General features: G+C 44.2%; 1 protein-coding gene across 1 annotated transcript in view; it reads right to left on the bottom strand.

The window, feature by feature from the left end:
* LOC308217301 (sucrase-isomaltase, intestinal-like) overlaps positions 1-19,468 on the bottom strand; it is a gene marked incomplete at both ends in the record, with an annotated part of 60,994 nt that overhangs the window by 26,455 nt on the left and 15,071 nt on the right. The window contains 6 exons of the mRNA XM_080610299.1: positions 1,102-1,186; positions 1,270-1,386; positions 1,498-1,611; positions 6,453-6,584; positions 7,641-7,766; positions 16,208-16,320. Coding sequence (XP_080466425.1) covers positions 1,102-1,186; positions 1,270-1,386; positions 1,498-1,611; positions 6,453-6,584; positions 7,641-7,766; positions 16,208-16,320 — 687 coding nt within the window. The remainder of the gene's footprint in view (positions 1-1,101; positions 1,187-1,269; positions 1,387-1,497; positions 1,612-6,452; positions 6,585-7,640; positions 7,767-16,207; positions 16,321-19,468) is intronic.

Here is a 19,468-nt window from a genome sequence, read left to right as displayed (position 1 = left end):
CGTCCTTTATTTATGAGGATAAAGGGAGCTCTGCTGTTTTGGCCATCTTGCCCAATGTCTCACACCTGTTTTTGAAGCTCCGTTGACAAAAATGGAAGTAACTTAAGGCAAAGGTGGAAATATCTCATCAGTTCCCTGGCTTTGGTCAATGACAAGACCCACAGGGCCAGTATACAAATGTTACAGTCAGTGGTTTCCCCGAAAACAGAGCAAATACCAAAATCACAATTAAAAGCTCTGCTTCTGCTTTCAATAATTTACAATATTTTTGTAATATTTGTCATGTTTTGTTATGTTGATGTTTCTCTTTTATCCGGACTGAAAAGAAATGAGATTCAATAAATAAAATGAAGAGTTCACATGACAGTACAAAAGCCTGAAGAGAAAAGAGGAACATTTTCAGTACTTCACTGTCAATAACTCATTTATCTATCAACTTCCTGCTGCATATTAGCATTGCTTAGGCAGCTGGGCTTTCCTGGGGAAATGTTGACTGGATTAATTGCCAAGACCACTAGCACTAATTGTAGTACTTATGGCTTCCTGGGGAAGAATGAGCATGTCATTAACTTGGTTGCTGGAAGAGGTGCTCCCATTCCTATCAGTCTCCCATAGGCTTGGCCATTTCTAAGCTTATTTTTAGTAAGCCCATTTCTAGTAAGGCAATAAAAATTCCTTTCCTAAGAGAAAGAAAAATATTGAATCAGGGAATGCCATCTTACTTGCCATGGTTTGTGGAAAAGGCAGTTTGTTCATCCCTGGGACTACTTGTGGTGATGGTAAGGCAGAAGGGTTGCTCCTTCCATAACTGTGTAGCTTTGTTATTGTGAATAGGTATCTTGCCCTTTCTCTGATGTAGACCAGTTGAGAACAGTAGGGGATGCCACTTTTCTAGTCCTGTTACAAGGCAGCCTCACTGACAGACGGAAGCAGCCTCCATTTGATCCTCCAACAAAGCTGAGCCAATGGAGTCTTGAACAAGTATGTAAATGAACGCACAGAAGAGTCAGGGAAAGATGGAAAATGAGAAGATGTTTTTTTTTTCTAAGAAATAACCAATCCAGGGTTATAAAAAAAGATTGTGAAGGAAAACTTACTTACTAGGAACATAAGGAGGGTTATTGATATCATTAACAGCACATCCAGGATACTGGCCGTCTAAGAAATTGGATGGTTCATTCATATCCTTTAATAAAGAGAGTAAGACACATATCAAAAGCTTCATTTTCTCTTTTTAAAAGAAGGGAGGACAAATATAAGGAGACATACAATCCAGATCCCATCGTAGTCAAGGACATCCTTAAACTCCAGACACATCTGGGTCCACCATTCCACTGTCCTGGGGTTGGTGTAGTCAGGAAACACTGAATCTCCGGGGGGCAAGGCCTAAAGTTCACAGGTATGACATCTGGTTATCTTCTTATTTCTGTTACACAGATGCTTTATCACTTTGAAGCAGCACTAGGCCAAATGCCTGAGACAATTTAATAAACCAACCTTTCCAACAGCAGGAGTAATGCCATCAGAGTTGTTCACCCAGACTCCCATTTCCTCTCCAAGGTCATAAGGCCTGTAAGTGCCTGGTTCTTCATCCTTAGTTATGAAAGGGTCCTGAAAACAGTGATTACACTTCCATTATCAAAATCCCAAAGGTAACAATTACTTTTCTATTTGTTAGAAAAAATTTGATTATGTTCTCAACGCAGATTGCAATAAAATATGAAGAAAACAGCATTAAAATTTAATAAGAGTTGAGAGTACATAATAATTTAGGAAAAGTCATTAAAGATATGTCATGAGTATTTGCTGTATAACGCAAGAGTAATGTGAAATTATCAAATACCCTCATTTTTATTCTTTATGAGACATTTTATGTTGAAATGATTTTAGAGAGGCACTAGCTTTTTACTTTCCCCCTTGCCAAGGTCTCTGGGCATTCCCACACTTGAACACCTCTGGGTTTCCTCCAAGGCAATCCGGATTCCATCTGCCCTGGTATCAGCAGTTCAGTGCTGTAATAGCAGATTTCTTAAAGGACTTGAAGTTGGGACACAACCTCAAAAGGACCTTGTTAGTCCTCCCTTCAGATCTGATGTCAGATGAGGGTGGTTTATGTCAGCCTAGTGCAGAATAGCCCAATTCACACATGCCTGTAAGGCCACACGTTTTCTCCAGGTGTGAAGTCCACAGGATTTTATACCCCATAGCTCATCCTTGCTGCCCCTTTCAATCTTGGGGTTGTCACCACCTCCCATTACTTCCAGTGGCATTGACAGCACCAGCTTCTTTGCCTCAGGATGGCCATTGATAGCCACCAAGCTCATTGAAAGGGAGCCTAATCTTCCCTTGGGGAAGATGGTGGCCCACCATAGCAGTAAGTAATAAAGTTAGGAAAACTTTGAAATGTTGGTGAATGAGGAGATACCATTCAACTCTGCTCAGCAGTCAACTGGACCTAAAGGAGATAAATGTATTTTGCAATATGCCCCTGACTGGGAGCAGTGATCTGCTTTGTGTTACTTAGAGCAGAGGAAGACTGCAGACATTTCACAGTAAGGGAACTCTTTACTCTTTTTTTCTCAGAAAATGTTATTTCCTCAGGCTCTGCTTAAGGCAAAACCTTCCAGTCATGAAACACAATGGAAAAAAACACTGAAACAGTTCTTCCATTCGCTTTGAGCTTGCGCAGTAACTTTAGTGAATTTCCATGAAAATATGAAAGTCTAACAAATAAATTTCTTTAAACCAAAAGAATTACCCAAATGGTGAATTTCTTTAAAGGCACGTTTAAAGCTCATTTAAACCTGAAGTTGTTGCCCAATTTACTTGTAAGCACTCTGATAGCTATAGCCTTAGTGAAGAAAGCATGTTTTTCCATGCCTCGTAAACAAAAGTCCCTGCTAAATCCCTACCTTAAAAGCAAAATTCTGTTCAACTTTATCTAGCTCCAGCATCACCTCCATAAAGAGTTATAAGTGTCCATTTCATTTTTAACTTCATAGTTCAGCTTTGGAAAAGAGAAAACTCTCCATCTGCAATAATTATCTTATAATTGCGTAAAAGATGCATCTCAAGGGACTTAAAGGCTGGAAGGCCATCTTAATTAGCTACTCCTAATCCAAACTTCTGGTTTTGCTCATCTGAAATGTTATTCCAGTGCATAAATCTATTATATTATGCAGGTTTAGTATCATCCTAAAGAGAACAAAACCCTCCTGTGCATTCATGGGTTGTTTGTGGGGGAGGAAGTTCATTCCTGTTAGCAGCTCTTGGAAAGGAGGTCCTGAGCATCCTTAACTCCAACTGATTGCCCTGAGACTTGGGGGCATCCAGCACTTATCCAGACCTACGTGCTTCTACCTATGCCTCCAAACATAGATCTTGATGCACATTCAGAAGAACTCACCTCTGGAAATTTTAGCCTCTACGGCTGATAGAGATGGACTTTAAAATGTTAAAGGTATCAAGCATTGTTTTGAATCATAAGCATGTTGCTATTGACTTTTAAGTGATTTGTCAATCACGCTATTCCTAGCTGTTTCTAGTTTTAGTGTTTTAATGGAAGGTATACAAGGGTCTTTTGTTAAAGTCCTCTTCAGTAATAACGTTTATAATTTTACATTGTAGTCATTGCTACTTTTAGAATTTCTTTCTTTGTTTCTAAAGAACATCGTTGTTCTGACTCAGCTGAAGCATGCACATTATTCAGCATTGTAATGATGACCGAGTACTGACACTCTTAGTCAAAATTTCCTGTAAATGGAGGTGGCCTCTGAAAGAGATCAGGAGAGAGAAGTGCTGAAGGACTGCATTTAGAGGTTCTGATAATGGGTCTATGCTACTATCAAGCTGACCATAGGCATGGAGGGCTCTCAGCATTGGATGCAAGTGTGGGGACTGGACTTCCTGATGGTGAAGAACCAGCCATTCCACAACCAAGTTCAGAGTCCCATCCTCAGGCAGGTTACTGCTGTTAGTACTGCTGCCTGTCAGGATCTGCGCTTTGCTTGCGACCTTGGTGGTCTGAGATGAGGAGGACTGAACCTGTCTCCCCTAAATTCATTTAGTAGAGGTTTTACATGACACTAAGTGATTGCAATCAGAGTCCATTTGCTGGAATCATCACAAGAGAGGCAGCAATGTGCTGCTGCACTTGGGGAACTCACTCATTATGTCACTACCCAAAGGGAATCTAAACAGAAAATTGTTCTTTTGTTATCAAACTGGATTACACTTGCCTTGGTTGCAGTTAGCATAGCTTTGCTGTCACTTGGGAATGAAGCCCTTTATACTGTTCCAGCTCCTGACTCAACTTACAGGAATGCTAACAGACTGAGTTTGACAAAAATATCAGCCACTGTAACAAAGTGAAAGCAGAAAACTTCACTACCAGTACCTTCTATCAGCTTTTAAAACATGAAGGACAAACTGGATAAGTTTTTGCTCTTTTTCACAAGCTTATCTAAAGAACTAGAGCAGAAGACAGTTCTTGGTTATGGGTTAGTGGAAGGAAGAAAGAAGGGCTTCCTATCTGGATTCCCATTAGCTCATTGCATGGATTAAGAATTGTTGTTATTACACTCATTGCATCTGCCTAACAGCTGAATTTAGGTTTATATAGCAACACCTCCTTGCACTGCTTTAGCATGTGCCACCTGAGAAACTGAAAGGGCTTTAAAAAATGTTGTTGAAGTTAAGCTCATAAGTAAGAAGACAGATAACATAGCTCACTCACCGATCCGTGACTGCTTGCCTGTAGTTTCTTACCCAGAAGCAAGTACAAAACAACTGGAAGCATCCTAACTCTGATGAAAGAGAGATGACTACTGTAGATTTACTGAAAGGCCAAAGTGTGCACAGGAAGAACTACTCCACACTCATGCATTTTACTGATATAGTAATGTCTTTCAAACTTTTTTGAGATAACACAATTAATAGCAGGTGGTACTTAATACTAGAGCTCAAATGGATTAGGTAATTTTTAGAGCAGCATTTAGGAGATACGGAGTCTAAGCTACCTAATAGAAAGAGCATTCAGTCCTGACACCACATGTGCTCATCTATCACTGTTAATTATTTACAATGATGCATCCAGTTAATTTTGGACTACTTTTGTCTTGAAGTTGCTCTCCATCAGAGTCGCTTAGTGATCTGTTATTGTTTAAACTCTGTGCCTTAGAACCTCCAGTGATGGAAACTGTTTTCACTGCTGCACTCTGGAGCTTCTCTTGAGTTTACAGCTGCAAAAGAACTGGACATCCATGGGAACATATCTTTGCAGGCAAATTGCTGGCTAACAGCTGCTATTTCCATTATCAATATGTAATTAATCACTTGGGATGTGTGGTTTTGTTTGAGATTCCTAGCAGTGAATGTAATTATAGCACAACAACAAAGTGCAGATTAGGCCAATAATAAATTCAGAGCAGGTACTTTAAACAAAACTACAAAAAACCCCACTGGCAGCCCAAAAACCAGCAAATCTTATAACTATTTTAAACAGCAAATACTGCTATGGGTGTCTGCAGTGCTGACTAGTCCATCCTCAGTCATATGCTGAACTTTACAGCAAATTGTAGAATTAAAAATAAGGACAAGAAGGCACTTCTGACTTGACCTGTTTTACAAGATGATGTGATTTTTAGACGAAGAACCTGCGCTGAGGAGTGCAGCCCTCCTACTACCATGCTGCTGGGGGACCCTGGAGAGCAAGGTCTGCGCATCTGTCAAGTACTTTTATTTAATTTCTTAATTTCTTTATTTTTTATTTAAATGTCAATTTAATTGATCTCCAATTTTCTTGACAGTAATTTAGGCACAAGGACATGTACAGGGACCTGCTGGAGAGAAACAGCAAACTTGGTTGGGAAAATTGGCGGGGAAGATGTAAAGCTCTGATTTTCAATTCTGTCCAAATTACTTCATTTGGTCATACATAAATTTTGGTTACAGGTTCAACATACATTTCCCACAAATTTTCATGCAAATGAGCATCTCTTTCATTAATTCAGATGAAAAGTAAGCATGAGGCAACATGAATTGTAGTTAGTAGCTTTCCAGAATGATTATGAATAGATTTTTTCCACTATTCAGCTATTTATGTGTGCATATTAAACTCATTTGTTCATTTTTAGGAAAAGAATAGCATGAAAACAATCCTACCTCAACTCAGCCCTTAACGGAGGCAAAATTTCTCATAACTGAGTGAGACAATGTGAAAGAGAATTAATGTTATGGTATAGGGATGGTGCTGGTACACGGGTATCTGATAAATGAAACAATTTAAACATGAAATCTGTAAGAAATCGTTCTTCAGCTCTTCTCAACAAGCGATAAAAATAGAAAATCTGGTATAACAGCATGTGTGCATTAGCACCTAGATACTGCTATGAACACTATGCTGAAAACAGTTCTTACAAATAGAGAAATAATTAGCAACATTGTTCATTTACCAGAATCACGACATTGTGCATTCCTTCCTTCTTCAGCTGTTGGAGGTACTGTGGCAGACCTGCATAGTTCACTTTGTCATAGGTAAAGTCCAGGCGACGCTCCATGTAGTCAATATCAAAATGTTGGACATCCTGAAACATTTGGAAAGTAAACATCGCATTAGTACTGCATCCAGCTCTGAAGTCCTCAGCACAGGAAAGACATGGACATCACGGAGCGAGTCTAGAGGAGGGCCACAGAAATGATCAAAGGGATGAGCACCTCTCCTATGAGGAAAGGTTGAGAGAGCTGGGGTTGTTCAGCCTGGAGAAGACAAGACTCTGGAGAGACTTTACTGCACCCTTCTAATACTTAAATGGGGCTTATAAGAGGAATGGGGACAGACTCTTTAGTAGGGCCTATTATGGTAGGACAAGGGGTAATGGCTTTAAACTAAAAGAGGGTAGATTCAGACTAGATATAAGGAAGAAATTTTTCATAGTGTGGGTGGTGAAACCCTGAAACAGGTTGCCCAGAGAGGTGGTGGATGCCTCATCCCTGAAAACATTAAAGGTCAGGTTGGACAGGGCTCTGAGCAACACGATCTAGTTGAAGATGTCCCTGCACATTGCAGGGGGTTTGGACTAGATGACTTTTAAAAGTCCCTTCTAACCCAAGCAATTTGATGATTCTATTATTCTATGACTGAAATATTTGATATGGATAATCAGAATGTATGCAACTGCATTTCTAGAGGTAATTAACATCTGAAATGAAACCTAAGAGATTGGCTATAACTGTAAATAATTGTCAGGGGAAATTCAGCTCCTATAAACTTACATGGTATCAATGGACAAAGTGGAAATGTAGAAGTCCTAGATTAGCAACTGTTTGGCAGTGGTATGCATCAGAAGTACCATAATTTATTTTTAAAATGCTAGCACCTCATACTACATAACAGTAAATCCACACCAGAATCACCTGCTATGCAGCCAAGAGCAGCACTTAAACCTTGTGTTCAAAGCCTGCTTTAAATGTTCTTTTAAGCATTATAAAGATATTGAGTGCAAAACCACTACATAGAATTATGAACAGTCTTTTATTCTACAACTCTCTTTGTAGGATAAATCACTTTTCTGCTATCACAATTCTATTCCTGTCACTTTGGATTATAGAATTAGCATACACATTGAAAAATTCATACTTACGTATGGGATATCATAGTAGTGCATGCGATCAACAGTTTTCTTTAAAACATCAATGCTGCCATAACCCCATCGGGAGAGGTGAAATCCCAGAGACCAGTAGGCAGGCATGTGCGGGCGTCCAATGGCCTACAGCAGGGATAGGAACGCAGAAGTGCAAAGGGTGAGATAAAGAGAAATTATTCTGAAACACCAAGAGAGGCTCTCAGCTCATTTAAGGCACGAAGATCGGGGCACAGGTATCACACACCCATGAAATACCTTTTGCTTTCTCAGAACAGCTCATTGTACAGTATACTTGCTTCAAGAAAGTGCTTCTCCTGGTGGGCCTTTGTCCTTAGCAGAGGTTCTGAGTAACACTCACCCTCAACATCACTTCTAAGAACATCCCAGCGGAAGACACGGTGTCTAAAGCCCAGGGTAACACTAAATGAGGGTCTCACTGAGGTCTCAGCCTCACACAGTAGCACATGCCTTCACTTATGTGGCACACGCTGGCAGAAACCCAGCGTGGAGCCTTGCACAAGTCCACAAACCCTTTGGTCAACAGCAGGCAAATCTCTGATGTGGTGCAGCAACGACAGCTTTGCTAATTTCTCTTGCCACATCCAGCTGAACTAACTCATCAAGAGTCTGATGTTTATTTGAGGTCTCTGAAGTTTTAATTACATTTACACACCACCCTGATGAAATGCAGTTACTTATGACTTAGTAGCCTTATTGCTCGCCTACATCACTATGTTGCCAGGCATTGACAGACCTTTTCAAGGTCAGAGTTACTGTTTGGTCCCAAAATTCTCAAGTGAAACAGAAGGTACATCTAATTTTATAAATATTTGATTTCCAGTGGCTCCAAATAATCCAGCTGTAAATTGCATGAGGAAACTCAATTGAGAGCACAGAGGAGTGAGGCATCCTGCTCTGCTTCCCCCGATGAGAGCTGCTCTGGCAACCTGGGGCAAGCAGCAAGCAACGACGATGTGTCTGTTCTAGAAATAAGCTGAAATCTGCTATTGCCTCATTAGCATACACTGCTGTTTTCTGGGAGACATCTCTTGAAATCCTTACTCCAGTTTTAACAGTTAGATCCCATAAAATTAACCTTTGTTCAGTATTTCTAATATCCTTGCAGGCAATACATGAAAAGCAAGTAGCTAGTAAGCACCCATGACTTATTAATCAGTTGCATCTATTGACTCCCTTTGGCTAAGTAACTGTTCCTCTCTTATTTCCTTGTGGATCTTTACAGTTGGGCAATTATGCTAAGAAGTGAAAAAGAACAAAACTTGCATATTGGCAGCTAAACCCCACCCACTTTAATTAAATAAAACAAGGCACTCCTGGCACTCTGTATCTATTGCATTGCTAAGCTTTCTAGAGACCGCAACGCATAAAGGCACATCTTCCTACGGGATATTCTCCAGCACAAGCCTGCCCTGGGAAAGCAATGCTGAACTTGAAACTGCTCTAAAATGTGTCAGAGATACTAGAGCTGGTGAGATGTGCAAACTGCACTGGACAGAGAAATGGATACAGGAGAGAAGTGGGAAAAAGCAGAGGATGTTTTAATGCACCAGAGCTGGCGGAGCACACAGGCTAAATTGCTTCAAAAAAAGAATGGGTTGTCGACAAACAGGCAAGCTTTAAGCATTAAGCATTACAAATTTGGCTACCAGTGTGCTTTTGCTTGTTGGGATGCTGCTATCTCACATAAGACAAAGCAGGAGGAGGCCAGAACAAGTGACAAGGCTAATGGTTTGAGTCTCTTCCATGAGGGATACTCTGGCTGAGCAGCACAACTGCATGCTACTCATTCCATTCCACTGGACTTAACTCCCTCCACTCTCCTCAACACCTACTTCACCTCCAACTTGGCTGGGGCTAAGCTCTTCAGAGGAAACGAGCAGCTGTGAGGAGCATGCTCTGGATGCAGCTGCACTCAGTCTTTGCTGCACACCGCTGCATGCTTGTGAGAGAGGCCCTGGAGAGACGAAGGTGGCCCCTACCATGCAGGGGGAGGCTGGTGGGCAAGGACATGCCATGGTGCGGTTGTTTCTAGCTGTGTGGACATACCTGATCCCCCCAGACCATGTTTCAGGCTCTGCTGGGGTTTTCCTGTGGAGAGCTGAGGAGGGCAGGATGGCTCAGAACCATCTCCTGGACACCCCGTGAGCAGCATTAAGGTGTCCAGCAAAGCACAGCAAGCCTCAAGGGAAGTAGTCTGCTTCTGTCACAGCCTCACTAGCCGTAGTAAGGATAACTTCATTTAAGGAGGCAACAGAGCTTGTTTTAGACCAGCCAAGGCTGCAAGATGAGCTCTGTGAACACCACCACTTTGTGCTCCTGTAGCAGATGCACATTTCCTGTGCTTTCTGTATTGCAAACAGAGAGTGACCTCTACAAACAAGGTTAAAAAGACAGAACAAAACAAAATAACTCTCTAATGAAATAAAATGTTTTGTGCACAGGCTTCTCCCCTTGGACAAGAGGAAGAAGGAAACCAGCTGATAAATATTAATCCTGCAGCTGAACTCAGATCCCAGTGCCCTGGCAGCATGCCTATGTGTCTATGTGTCACCCACTGCCTCTCCTTAAGCAAACCAGGAAACAGAAACCACCATGGGGGTGACCAGCCTGGGCAGCCCTGCTACAGGTCCTGCAATACCCTGGATTGCTCTTGACTGGGGAGGACATCAGCAGGGACATCACCAGTACAATGGGCTTTAAGAGCTGGATGGGGATTTCCTTCTGCCTCTGTCCTATCAAAAACCCAGGTAGAGCACCAGCAGGAATAGAGGTGCAGCTGTGGCCACTGCTTGCTGGCCAGGGTGCTTCCCAAGGGCCACATCCCCAGCGTTGGGGTTTGCTGAGGTTCAGCTGCTCACCTTTAGAGGACAGTGCTGTCTTGCCTGCAGACAGCAGAACTGCCCCACAGCGAGGCATATTTTGTGACAGCATCCTTCGGGGCATTTGGGATTATAGCTGAACCAACTGAAGAAAATCCACCTTGCAAGCAAGATATTAAGTTTTAAAGCAATTAGTTCCCCAGGTTCACCAGGATGGCACATCTATGGTGAGCTTAATTGAAATCAGCAGAACATTTGAAGAGGAAAGATGAAAACAGGGCAGCTGGGAAAACAAATGTTCTTTTTTCTAATTATGCTGTGGACTCTCTCTAATGGATCCCCCTGAAGCTTCCTGATAAAGTAACTGACATATGGTACCTATGAGCAGATGGATCAGCAGAGGCAGGAATGTAATTTCACAAACCTGAAAATGCATGTTGGATTTGATATATATTTAGGATCTAGTTAATTCGTATAGATTGCATTCTGCATACAAATGATCACAAAATGCAGTAGGCAGAGAAAGCCTGCTTGGCAAAATTGACTTCCATAGAATCAGAAAAGGTAAATGAGGTATGGCACGGGAGCTGCGAGAAGAAAACATGAAAATGCAGAAACAGCAAACATATGGAGTATCCAAACTGAGAAAAGAAAGGGGAAGGTATGGTGGTGCAGAAGCAGAAAAAGAAATAGATCCTATTTTCTGTTCTACAATTCCTCCTGCACTTGGGTCTTAAATAACTCCTGGTGTCAGTAATAAGATCTCTGTTGTTTTTGCCAGATTTACGTAACTTGGCATTATGTAATTTATTCTTTTTAGATGCACCTGAGAGCTGATGAATGTGGGAGATGCCCTGAGAGCATGGTGCAGTGAGAGAAAAGTTCAGTGAAAACGTGTACCTCACAGCTAAAATCCGTGCCAAGGAGCAGGTGACCTGTATTCATTTTCCGTGTGCTGAATAACTGGACAAATAACATTATTACTATGAGCATCAAGGATATCAACTAAGTTACAAATGCTATATAGTAAATCAGGATCCTGTTCTGTTAACACCATGACCAAAGACTTTGATGCAAGAGAGATGGCTGAAAAGTTATGTCCTATATATCATAGAAGCCATAAAGAGAGATACTCTTTCCTGTGCTGACAAAGGAGGCAAGCTCTCCAGCAACACAAGCACATTTAAGATTGCTAAACTTGCAGCCTAATTAGTCATATAAAACTACTTTTGGAGCTTGATATTTGTCTAAACTTCCTTTCTTTAAGGAAGAGCTGTAGGAGGAAACTATAAAAAACCAAGTGGGCTAATGCTCTGGATTTAGACACAGAAACGGTGTGTTTGGATAGTGAAATTGCATAGGTGCTCCTGTGGCCCAGATATCTGTATCCAGCTCATCTGCTGTGGTTGAGGTAGGCAAGTGAGCACTGTGGGCACCTAGTCAGGCAGGGGGTAACCTCCACTCAAAGTCTATGCACAGAACCATAGAATCAACCAGGTTGGAAAAGACCTTTAAGATCACAAAGTCCAACCATTAAGCTGAACTTTGTCTTAGAAGAGCAAGAAGAAAGGCCCTGCAACTGCTTAACTATTAAGAAGATGCTCACAACCTCAGGGGGCTAAAAATTTTAAGGACTTCCAATACCAAGGTCTTCAAACCTTCTTCTGTGCTGCACAAACACTTATCAGCTGCTTATTCATTTTTGGGGAGACCCATGAATTCAACTGTGATACTGTCACTGACTCATCTGTGATAAACTCTAGGTGCAAGCAGGTTCTCCGTGTTACCTCCTGAATAGGAGGCTGGACTAGAGGCCTTCTGAGGTTCCTTCAATCCAGAACTATCCTATGGTTCTGTAAGGAGAAAGTAAACCAGCAATTTGCTCTTAAAACAGAATTGGGAGACATGCAGTATGCTCTATTGAAGCTTGTCATTGGATAATTTCTGATAAAATAACAGATTTATTATTAACAAATTCTCTCCAACCAACAGATGTTGAATGTCCATTTGTTGAGCTATAACTCTGCTGAGTGCCTTGTTATAGAGTTTATATTCTATTGCTATGCACTGTCACTCTCTCCTGAAAGGCCATCAGTGGACTTGTGGCAATGGTGGACTGGTATTAGGTCAAGCTGTAGAGCCTCAGCTAGGCTCAGCTCAGTGGCTGAGCTCTTTAGTTTATTACTGCTTTCTCTCATCCTCCTGCAAACTGAGGCGTTTGCTGTAAGAAGTGAGATTTGTGCTATATATCTGTTCCACACACTGGACCTCTTCTGTAGTAGCAGGAAAGTGTGATTATTGTCAAACATACATAGAATAATAGAATCATAGACTAGTTACGGTTGGAAAGAACCTTAAGATCACCCAGTTCCAACCCTCCTGCCGTAGGCAGGGGTACCATACACTAAACCATGTTACCCAAGACTCCATCCAACCTGGCCTTGAACACTGCCAGGGATGGAGCATTCACAACATCCTTGGGCAACTAAAATAAACTACTACAAATATAACACAGCTACAATATGCAATACATAAAGCTGTGGTAGGACTATCTCTGATGTGCCCAGCGCAGTGCTCCTCATAGCCAACTTTAGGGACAGCAGGGAACAGAAGAATCAGGATGGAATTTCTCCTTCCCATTGCATGATGCCCACTACATGCCCTGCTGCTGCTATCACTGCTGTAGTGCTGTGGTGTTACTGGCAAGACGCATCCTACAGCCCACTTTGGCTCCGAATAAGGCAAAGCATGGGGGACAGAGGCATAGGCCTCTGCTCTCTTCCCACTCCCTGCATCACTCTTGGATCCCATTTAAAGCGGATCAGCCTGGGCCAGGAGGACACCCAGGGCCACCACGGATTTCGCTGCCACCTGTCCTCGCCCTGAGGATGCATGGAGAGGCTGGTGGCCCTGGCAGGGCAGCCACCATCACCCCTGATCACCCCACAGGGAGCTCTACCCTTAGCACAGCCCATCTGCCCCCAGCAGGCCACTCAGCAGTGGCTCTGGGCAAGAGCCCATGGCCACTCCAAGGTGCTGGCAGCAACCTGGAGAGGTGCATGGGGAAAGCTTGTGTAATCCAGAGACTCAGTAAACAGCTTCATTGCAAAGCTGTCCTCACTGTTATGGAGGGAGCTGCATAAAAGCACTGAGCAGAGCTAAACTCCTAAATCATTCACAAGCTAGTACAGCAGGGACCATGCTCACATCTTGAAGTAGCACACTGAAAACAATAGCATGAAATATTTGTGTAAACTGCAGAGCACTTTGCTCTGGACACAGCTCCCTTGCTCTCAAAATCCTTGAACTGGCTGGCTCCTGGCCACCCTGCATACCACTGGGACCTTCCCAGAGAGGATGCAATGAGTGGTCCCTGCAAAACACCCCATGCAGTGATTTGGGGCACATGTTTGCACAGGTGGGAGGCAGGTGACATTTCCCCAAGGACCTCGATGCAGCAGAGCAGCCTGGTCCCAACAGGGTACCCTGCAGCTGTGAGCTCCCAGAGCACCACTTCCCTGAGGAGACCCAGGCAAACAGCCAAGAGAGCCGAGGGATGCTGCTGTGCAGTGCCTTGCCGACATCAGTCACGCTGCTTATTTCCACCCCCTCTGCTTCCCTGGAGCATGACAATGACCATGCAGCAGAGTCCTCTCAGTATGACAGGAAATACAATTGAAAAGTAAAGTCTTTTCTGTCTCCTTCACCTTCCCACAGATCTTGCACATAAAAGCCAAATCATTACCCAGAGACTAATAATACGGTAATTGTAACATTTGCGATCCTGGAATTTCAGGATGTTTACTGAAGAAGTTATTATTTCACTATGAAATTGCTACCATGCATTCTTTAAGATTCCCTAGAGAGCCGAGTGCAAGCTTGGAGAATACAGAGTAGTGGATTTTTTGTCCTGGCATGTGACATGTCTAGTTAGGGGACGCCCACTGGCTCCCCTTTACCTTGTTTTCGTCACTCCAGCTCCATTTCCAGGGAGGCAGGGGTGGAAAGTGAGCTGCCAGCACCCATCAGCTGGGGAGTGAGAACTCTTATTTTATTTTCAGCTGCTGGCCACCTGCTAAGCCACCGAAATGCTGCCTTCGAACATCAGCAAAAGGCTTTGAAAAGAAGCAAGGATGGCTCTAATCTCCATCACGCTGCCACAGTGACTCCCCTGAAATAGGTGCTTTCATAGGAGGGAGAGTCGCTTGACTTGTTCTTCTTTATTTGTTGGGGGTTTCGGGGAGCTGTTTGGCTTTGGTTTGTTCTGTTTGACTGCTAATGTGTAAGCTCAAAACCCGGTTTGCTGGTTGGTGTGCGTCACCAGGGTCAGAGATGGCTGGTGGGAAGGATATGCAGAGGGAGCTGGAAACCTCTGAGTGACTTGGAGGGGCATCAGAAGCCTCCCACCTCTCTGGGAGGCACCACCTGAACCTCTCTTGGAATAGGAAGGTCTAGCAGAGCCTACTACACTGGGGACACTCCAGCCCTCCCAAACAGTGTCACGACCGAGGCTTTCCCCCCCTCTATCACCAAACCATAACACACCAATACTTTCCTTCTGGGCTAAACCTCCTTTTCCCTTGGTCCAAACCACAATACTCCTGTTTCCATTTCAAGCACTTTAAAAGAAGGCATGCATGTGATATAGAGACTTTAAAAAGCTAGGAAAGACAGTATATCTGCTGAAAATCAGAGCTCAAGCCCGTTGGTGGGGCAGCAGACAGCAAGGCAGAACACACACACATCTCACTGTGAGCTCCAACTGCTTGGCTACGGGATGCCCTACCACAGGCTGCTCAGCACCTCCTGTTGCAGCTTAATCCACAGGGTCTGTATACATGCATCCCCCTTCTTACAGTGACATGCCCTTTCGCAGCTTTTCTCCACACTCTTTACACTTGGCACTGGTTTCTTTATGTACAGGGTTTGATTCTGAAGTGACAATTTTCTGTGCAGGTACCCAGCTAATGGGCACCTGGCATTTGGTAATCAGGAGGAACATGTTGCCTGCTACTTTTTTCTGGGCAGCCCTCACTGGATAAGAACTGAATGTACACTCCCAAAACAGCTATTTGCATGTGTACTCTCCATTCTTTGGAAAACGCTGGGCAATTGGGAAGCAAGTAGTTAACGCTCTGTGAGACAGCAGTAAATACGTTTTTTACATCTATGCTCTCCAATACAATTACATAGGTTTTCATTAGCAAAAAACAGGGTGACAACTCCAAAACCAACAGGCAATTCCAGTAGCAAACAAAGGCATGAAGCCTTTGAAGTTCATTCAACACCTCTGAAGTCTGGCAGATGTAAAGTTCCCAGACATTCCCACCTGTGCATTACCTACATTTTTTTCTCCATGCACAGTGTCAGAACACCATTACAGCCATGTAGCGAAGACTGTAAAACTACCATGGCCTGGAGAAAAGTAAGCTTGGACAAATTTCTTTCTGATCATTGCATCCCTTTAATGCACTGCTCTCAACAGTGAGATGTTGCAGGAAAGGCTGGAGATGTGCACTGAATGCCCAGCCAGTCTGCTACATTTAGGCAGACCGCTTGCAGATGCTTGAGCGCATGCCACGTTGCCCATGGACCTGAAACTATGGCTTTGTGTGAACAAGGGAGGACAAGGTTTTGGCTGTGCTACCTGCTGATACTACCAAATACTGATGGGTATTCGTTATAAGGTACTGCCCCATGTGCCATAGGCACTTTTCTACTAACCTCTGTGTATTGCTGAATTACGTTTTCAGGAGTTGGTCCAAGGAAGACATAGAAGTCAAGGATCCCTCCAATAGTGCGAAAAGTTAAAGATGGGTTTGGACTCAGAGAAACATCTGAAAAGAGAAAAACAGGTTCTCAGTACAAACTAGTTCTGCACTATCTGTGAGAATGGTTCAAAGCTGCACCAGGAAAGGTTCAAACTCGACTTCAGGAAACAATTTGTTACTGAGAGAGTAGTCAAACATTGGAACAGGCTTCCTTGAGATGTGGTCAATGCCCCAAGCCTGGTAGTGTATGAGAGGCATTTAGACAATTCCCTTAATAACATTGTCCTGGTTTAGCAGTAGCAGTCATTTTTTCTACTGGTGCAGTGCTGTGTTTTGACTTTCGACCTGAGAATAATATGATAAAGCTGATGTTTTCAGTTGCTGGTCAGAATGTTTACCCTGACCAAGGACTTTGTGAGTCTCCTGCTCTGCCAGGGAGGAGGAGAAGCCGGGAGGAAGCAGGGACAGGACGCCTGACCCAAACTAGCCAAAGAGGTATTCCATACCACAGCACGTCATGCCCAGGAGGTAGAACTGAGAGTGGCCCGGAAGGGCTGGAACATGGCAGGGTGGGGGTGAGGTACCGGTTGGTGAGCGGTTGTATTCTCTTCCTTGTTATTTCCTTTATCATTATTACTATTAGTGGTAGCAGTAGTGATTTGTGTTATACCTTAGTTATTAAACTGTTCTTATCTCAACCCGTGGGAGTTGCATTCTTTCGATTCTCCTCCCCGTCCCTCCAGAAGCGGAGGGAAGAAAGGTGGGGGGGGGAAGTGGACTTTGTGGTTCTGATTTACGGCCTGGGCTTAAACCACGACAGTTCTTTTTGGCGCCCAACGTGGGGCAGGAAGGGTTGAGATAACAACAGATCTGACTGAGGCACCATGCTGATTTATTGGCTCTCAAAGTTATTTCTCTTGATGTCACAGTTTCAGTGTGCTGCAGCTTACTTAGAGCTGGTATTTGCTGTGTTAGTGTTTATCAAGTGTGGGCCTTGGGCTAAGGTTCTTGTTTCACTGTACTTTATGGTAATGGCTTGTAATACGGGCGGGCTCCGGCAGCAGGGTGGGATGGACGTGGCCGTGGACTTGTACCTGGCCGTCCCGCTGCTCTTCACCGTCCTGGCCCTCATCCTCGCCTCCGTCTTCGTGAGGCTGCGGGGAGCTGAGGGGGAGCGGCCCCGGGAGCTGGCGGAGGCCGAAGCGGCCCGGGAGAGCGGCCCCGGGGACCAAGCGGCGGCGGCAGCGGGGCCGGAGGCCGGGAAGGAGGCGGCTGCTGAGCAGCGGGAGGAGGTGGCGGAGGAGCCGAGCCCCGCGGCCGAGCCCAGCCCCGTGGCGGCCGAGAGCATCCCCCAGCAGCCGTCTGCCGAGCCCCGTGAGCCTGAGCCGCAGGAGGATGCAGGAGACCCCGCAGCATTTCCCAGCAAGGCAGAGGAGGAAGATCTGGACTCAGAAAAAGAGAAGCTGGTGGTGAGAGAGCCGGCAAGCACAGCAGCATCATTTGAGAGTTCTGAAGGGTTTGAATGGCCTTTGGGTACCCTTGGAACCTGCCTGCTGATTGTGATGGGGATCACCATGTTGGCACACACACAGAGTGTGTTCTACCCACGACCATTTTGTCTGATCCCGAGAGTTAAGCAGAGTCAGGTTTGGGTCTTGTCTGGGTTTAGACAATACAGGGGGACCGAGAGGTTTTCCCCAAGGCTGGACAGCCATGAGTGTCACGGTGTGTGGGACAGTATGGGCGAGTATCTAATCCACTGGGCCCCTCCAGTGCTTTGGAAGCGTCGGAGATGGAAGGCAGCTGTATGGAGTCCCCGACGACAAGTTGCAGAGACTGCTGCAGGGGAGGGTGAATTATTTTAAGCCTGATGGGCCCATCCATCAGGGCGGAGATGCAACATAGAGATGGACTCATGATCGAGGGGTGGACTTTGCAATGGGCCTCTCCTGCTCTGAAAGACTGTTACAAGAGATGGAGCCCAACATCATGGACCGAATGGACTCAGCAGCTTTATAGGGATTGGTCTGTGCACTAAGATAACAGTGCACTGAGATGAGAGTGAGGGTATATTGAAAATGTGGAATCTGAGCATGACGTGAATGGTATGGAATAAGGGGTGGATACTGTCCTGGTTTAGCAGTAGCAGTCATTTTTTCTACTGGTGCAGTGCTGTGTTTTGACTTTCGACCTGAGAATAATATGATAAAGCTGATGTTTTCAGTTGCTGGTCAGAATGTTTACCCTGACCAAGGACTTTGTGAGTCTCCTGCTCTGCCAGGGAGGAGGAGAAGCCGGGAGGAAGCAGGGACAGGACGCCTGACCCAAACTAGCCAAAGAGGTATTCCATACCACAGCACGTCATGCCCAGGAGGTAGAACTGAGAGTGGCCCGGAAGGGCTGGAACATGGCAGGGTGGGGGTGAGGTACCGGTTGGTGAGCGGTTGTATTCTCTTCCTTGTTATTTCCTTTATCATTATTATTATTGGTGGTAGCAGTAGTGATTTGTGTTATACCTTAGTTATTAAACTGTTCTTATCTCAACCCGTGGGAGTTGCATTCTTTCGATTCTCCTCCCCGTCCCTCCAGAAGCGGAGGGAAGAAAGGTGGGGGGGGGAAGTGGACTTTGTGGTTCTGATTTACGGCCTGGGCTTAAACCACGACAAACATGCTTAAACTTTTGTTCAGCCCTGAAGTGGTCAGGACTAGATGATCACTGTTGATCCTTTCCAACTGAAGTGTTTTACTGCATCCTATCTTACCATAAATATATACATGCTGGACTCTTCTGTGTGCATAAATATATCCTGAGGCAGAGGTGACACATTCAAGTCACTACCTGACACCTTGTGGGTATGAATGGATAAGCAAACAGGACCTGTACGTAGGCTAGCAGTTCTCCAGTATTTCTGTAATCTCCTCTTTCAGATTGGCGTTGTGCAACAATAAATCACAGAAAACCACACAGAGTAGATTGCATAGATCCATTTGTCTCCGTTTCATTTCTATATAAAAAGGAACCACAAGCTTGTGTTTAGGGTTTCTTCATGCTATTTTAATCTTCTAATTGGACGTCACTGGCTTCCAGGAAAATCTGATTTTATAGACTGAGCAAAGATTCCCCTTTTCTGAAATTATAGTACTGGATTAATACAGTAAGGTGACCATAGCAACGCACAAAACTATTCTCCACAGGCAGATCATAGGACTAAAC

Source organism: Psittacula echo, assembly GCF_963264785.1.
Source record: "Psittacula echo genome assembly, chromosome: 1".
Classification (NCBI taxonomy): domain Eukaryota; kingdom Metazoa; phylum Chordata; class Aves; order Psittaciformes; family Psittacidae; genus Psittacula; species Psittacula echo.
This window is presented reverse-complemented; position numbering and strand designations above follow the sequence as displayed.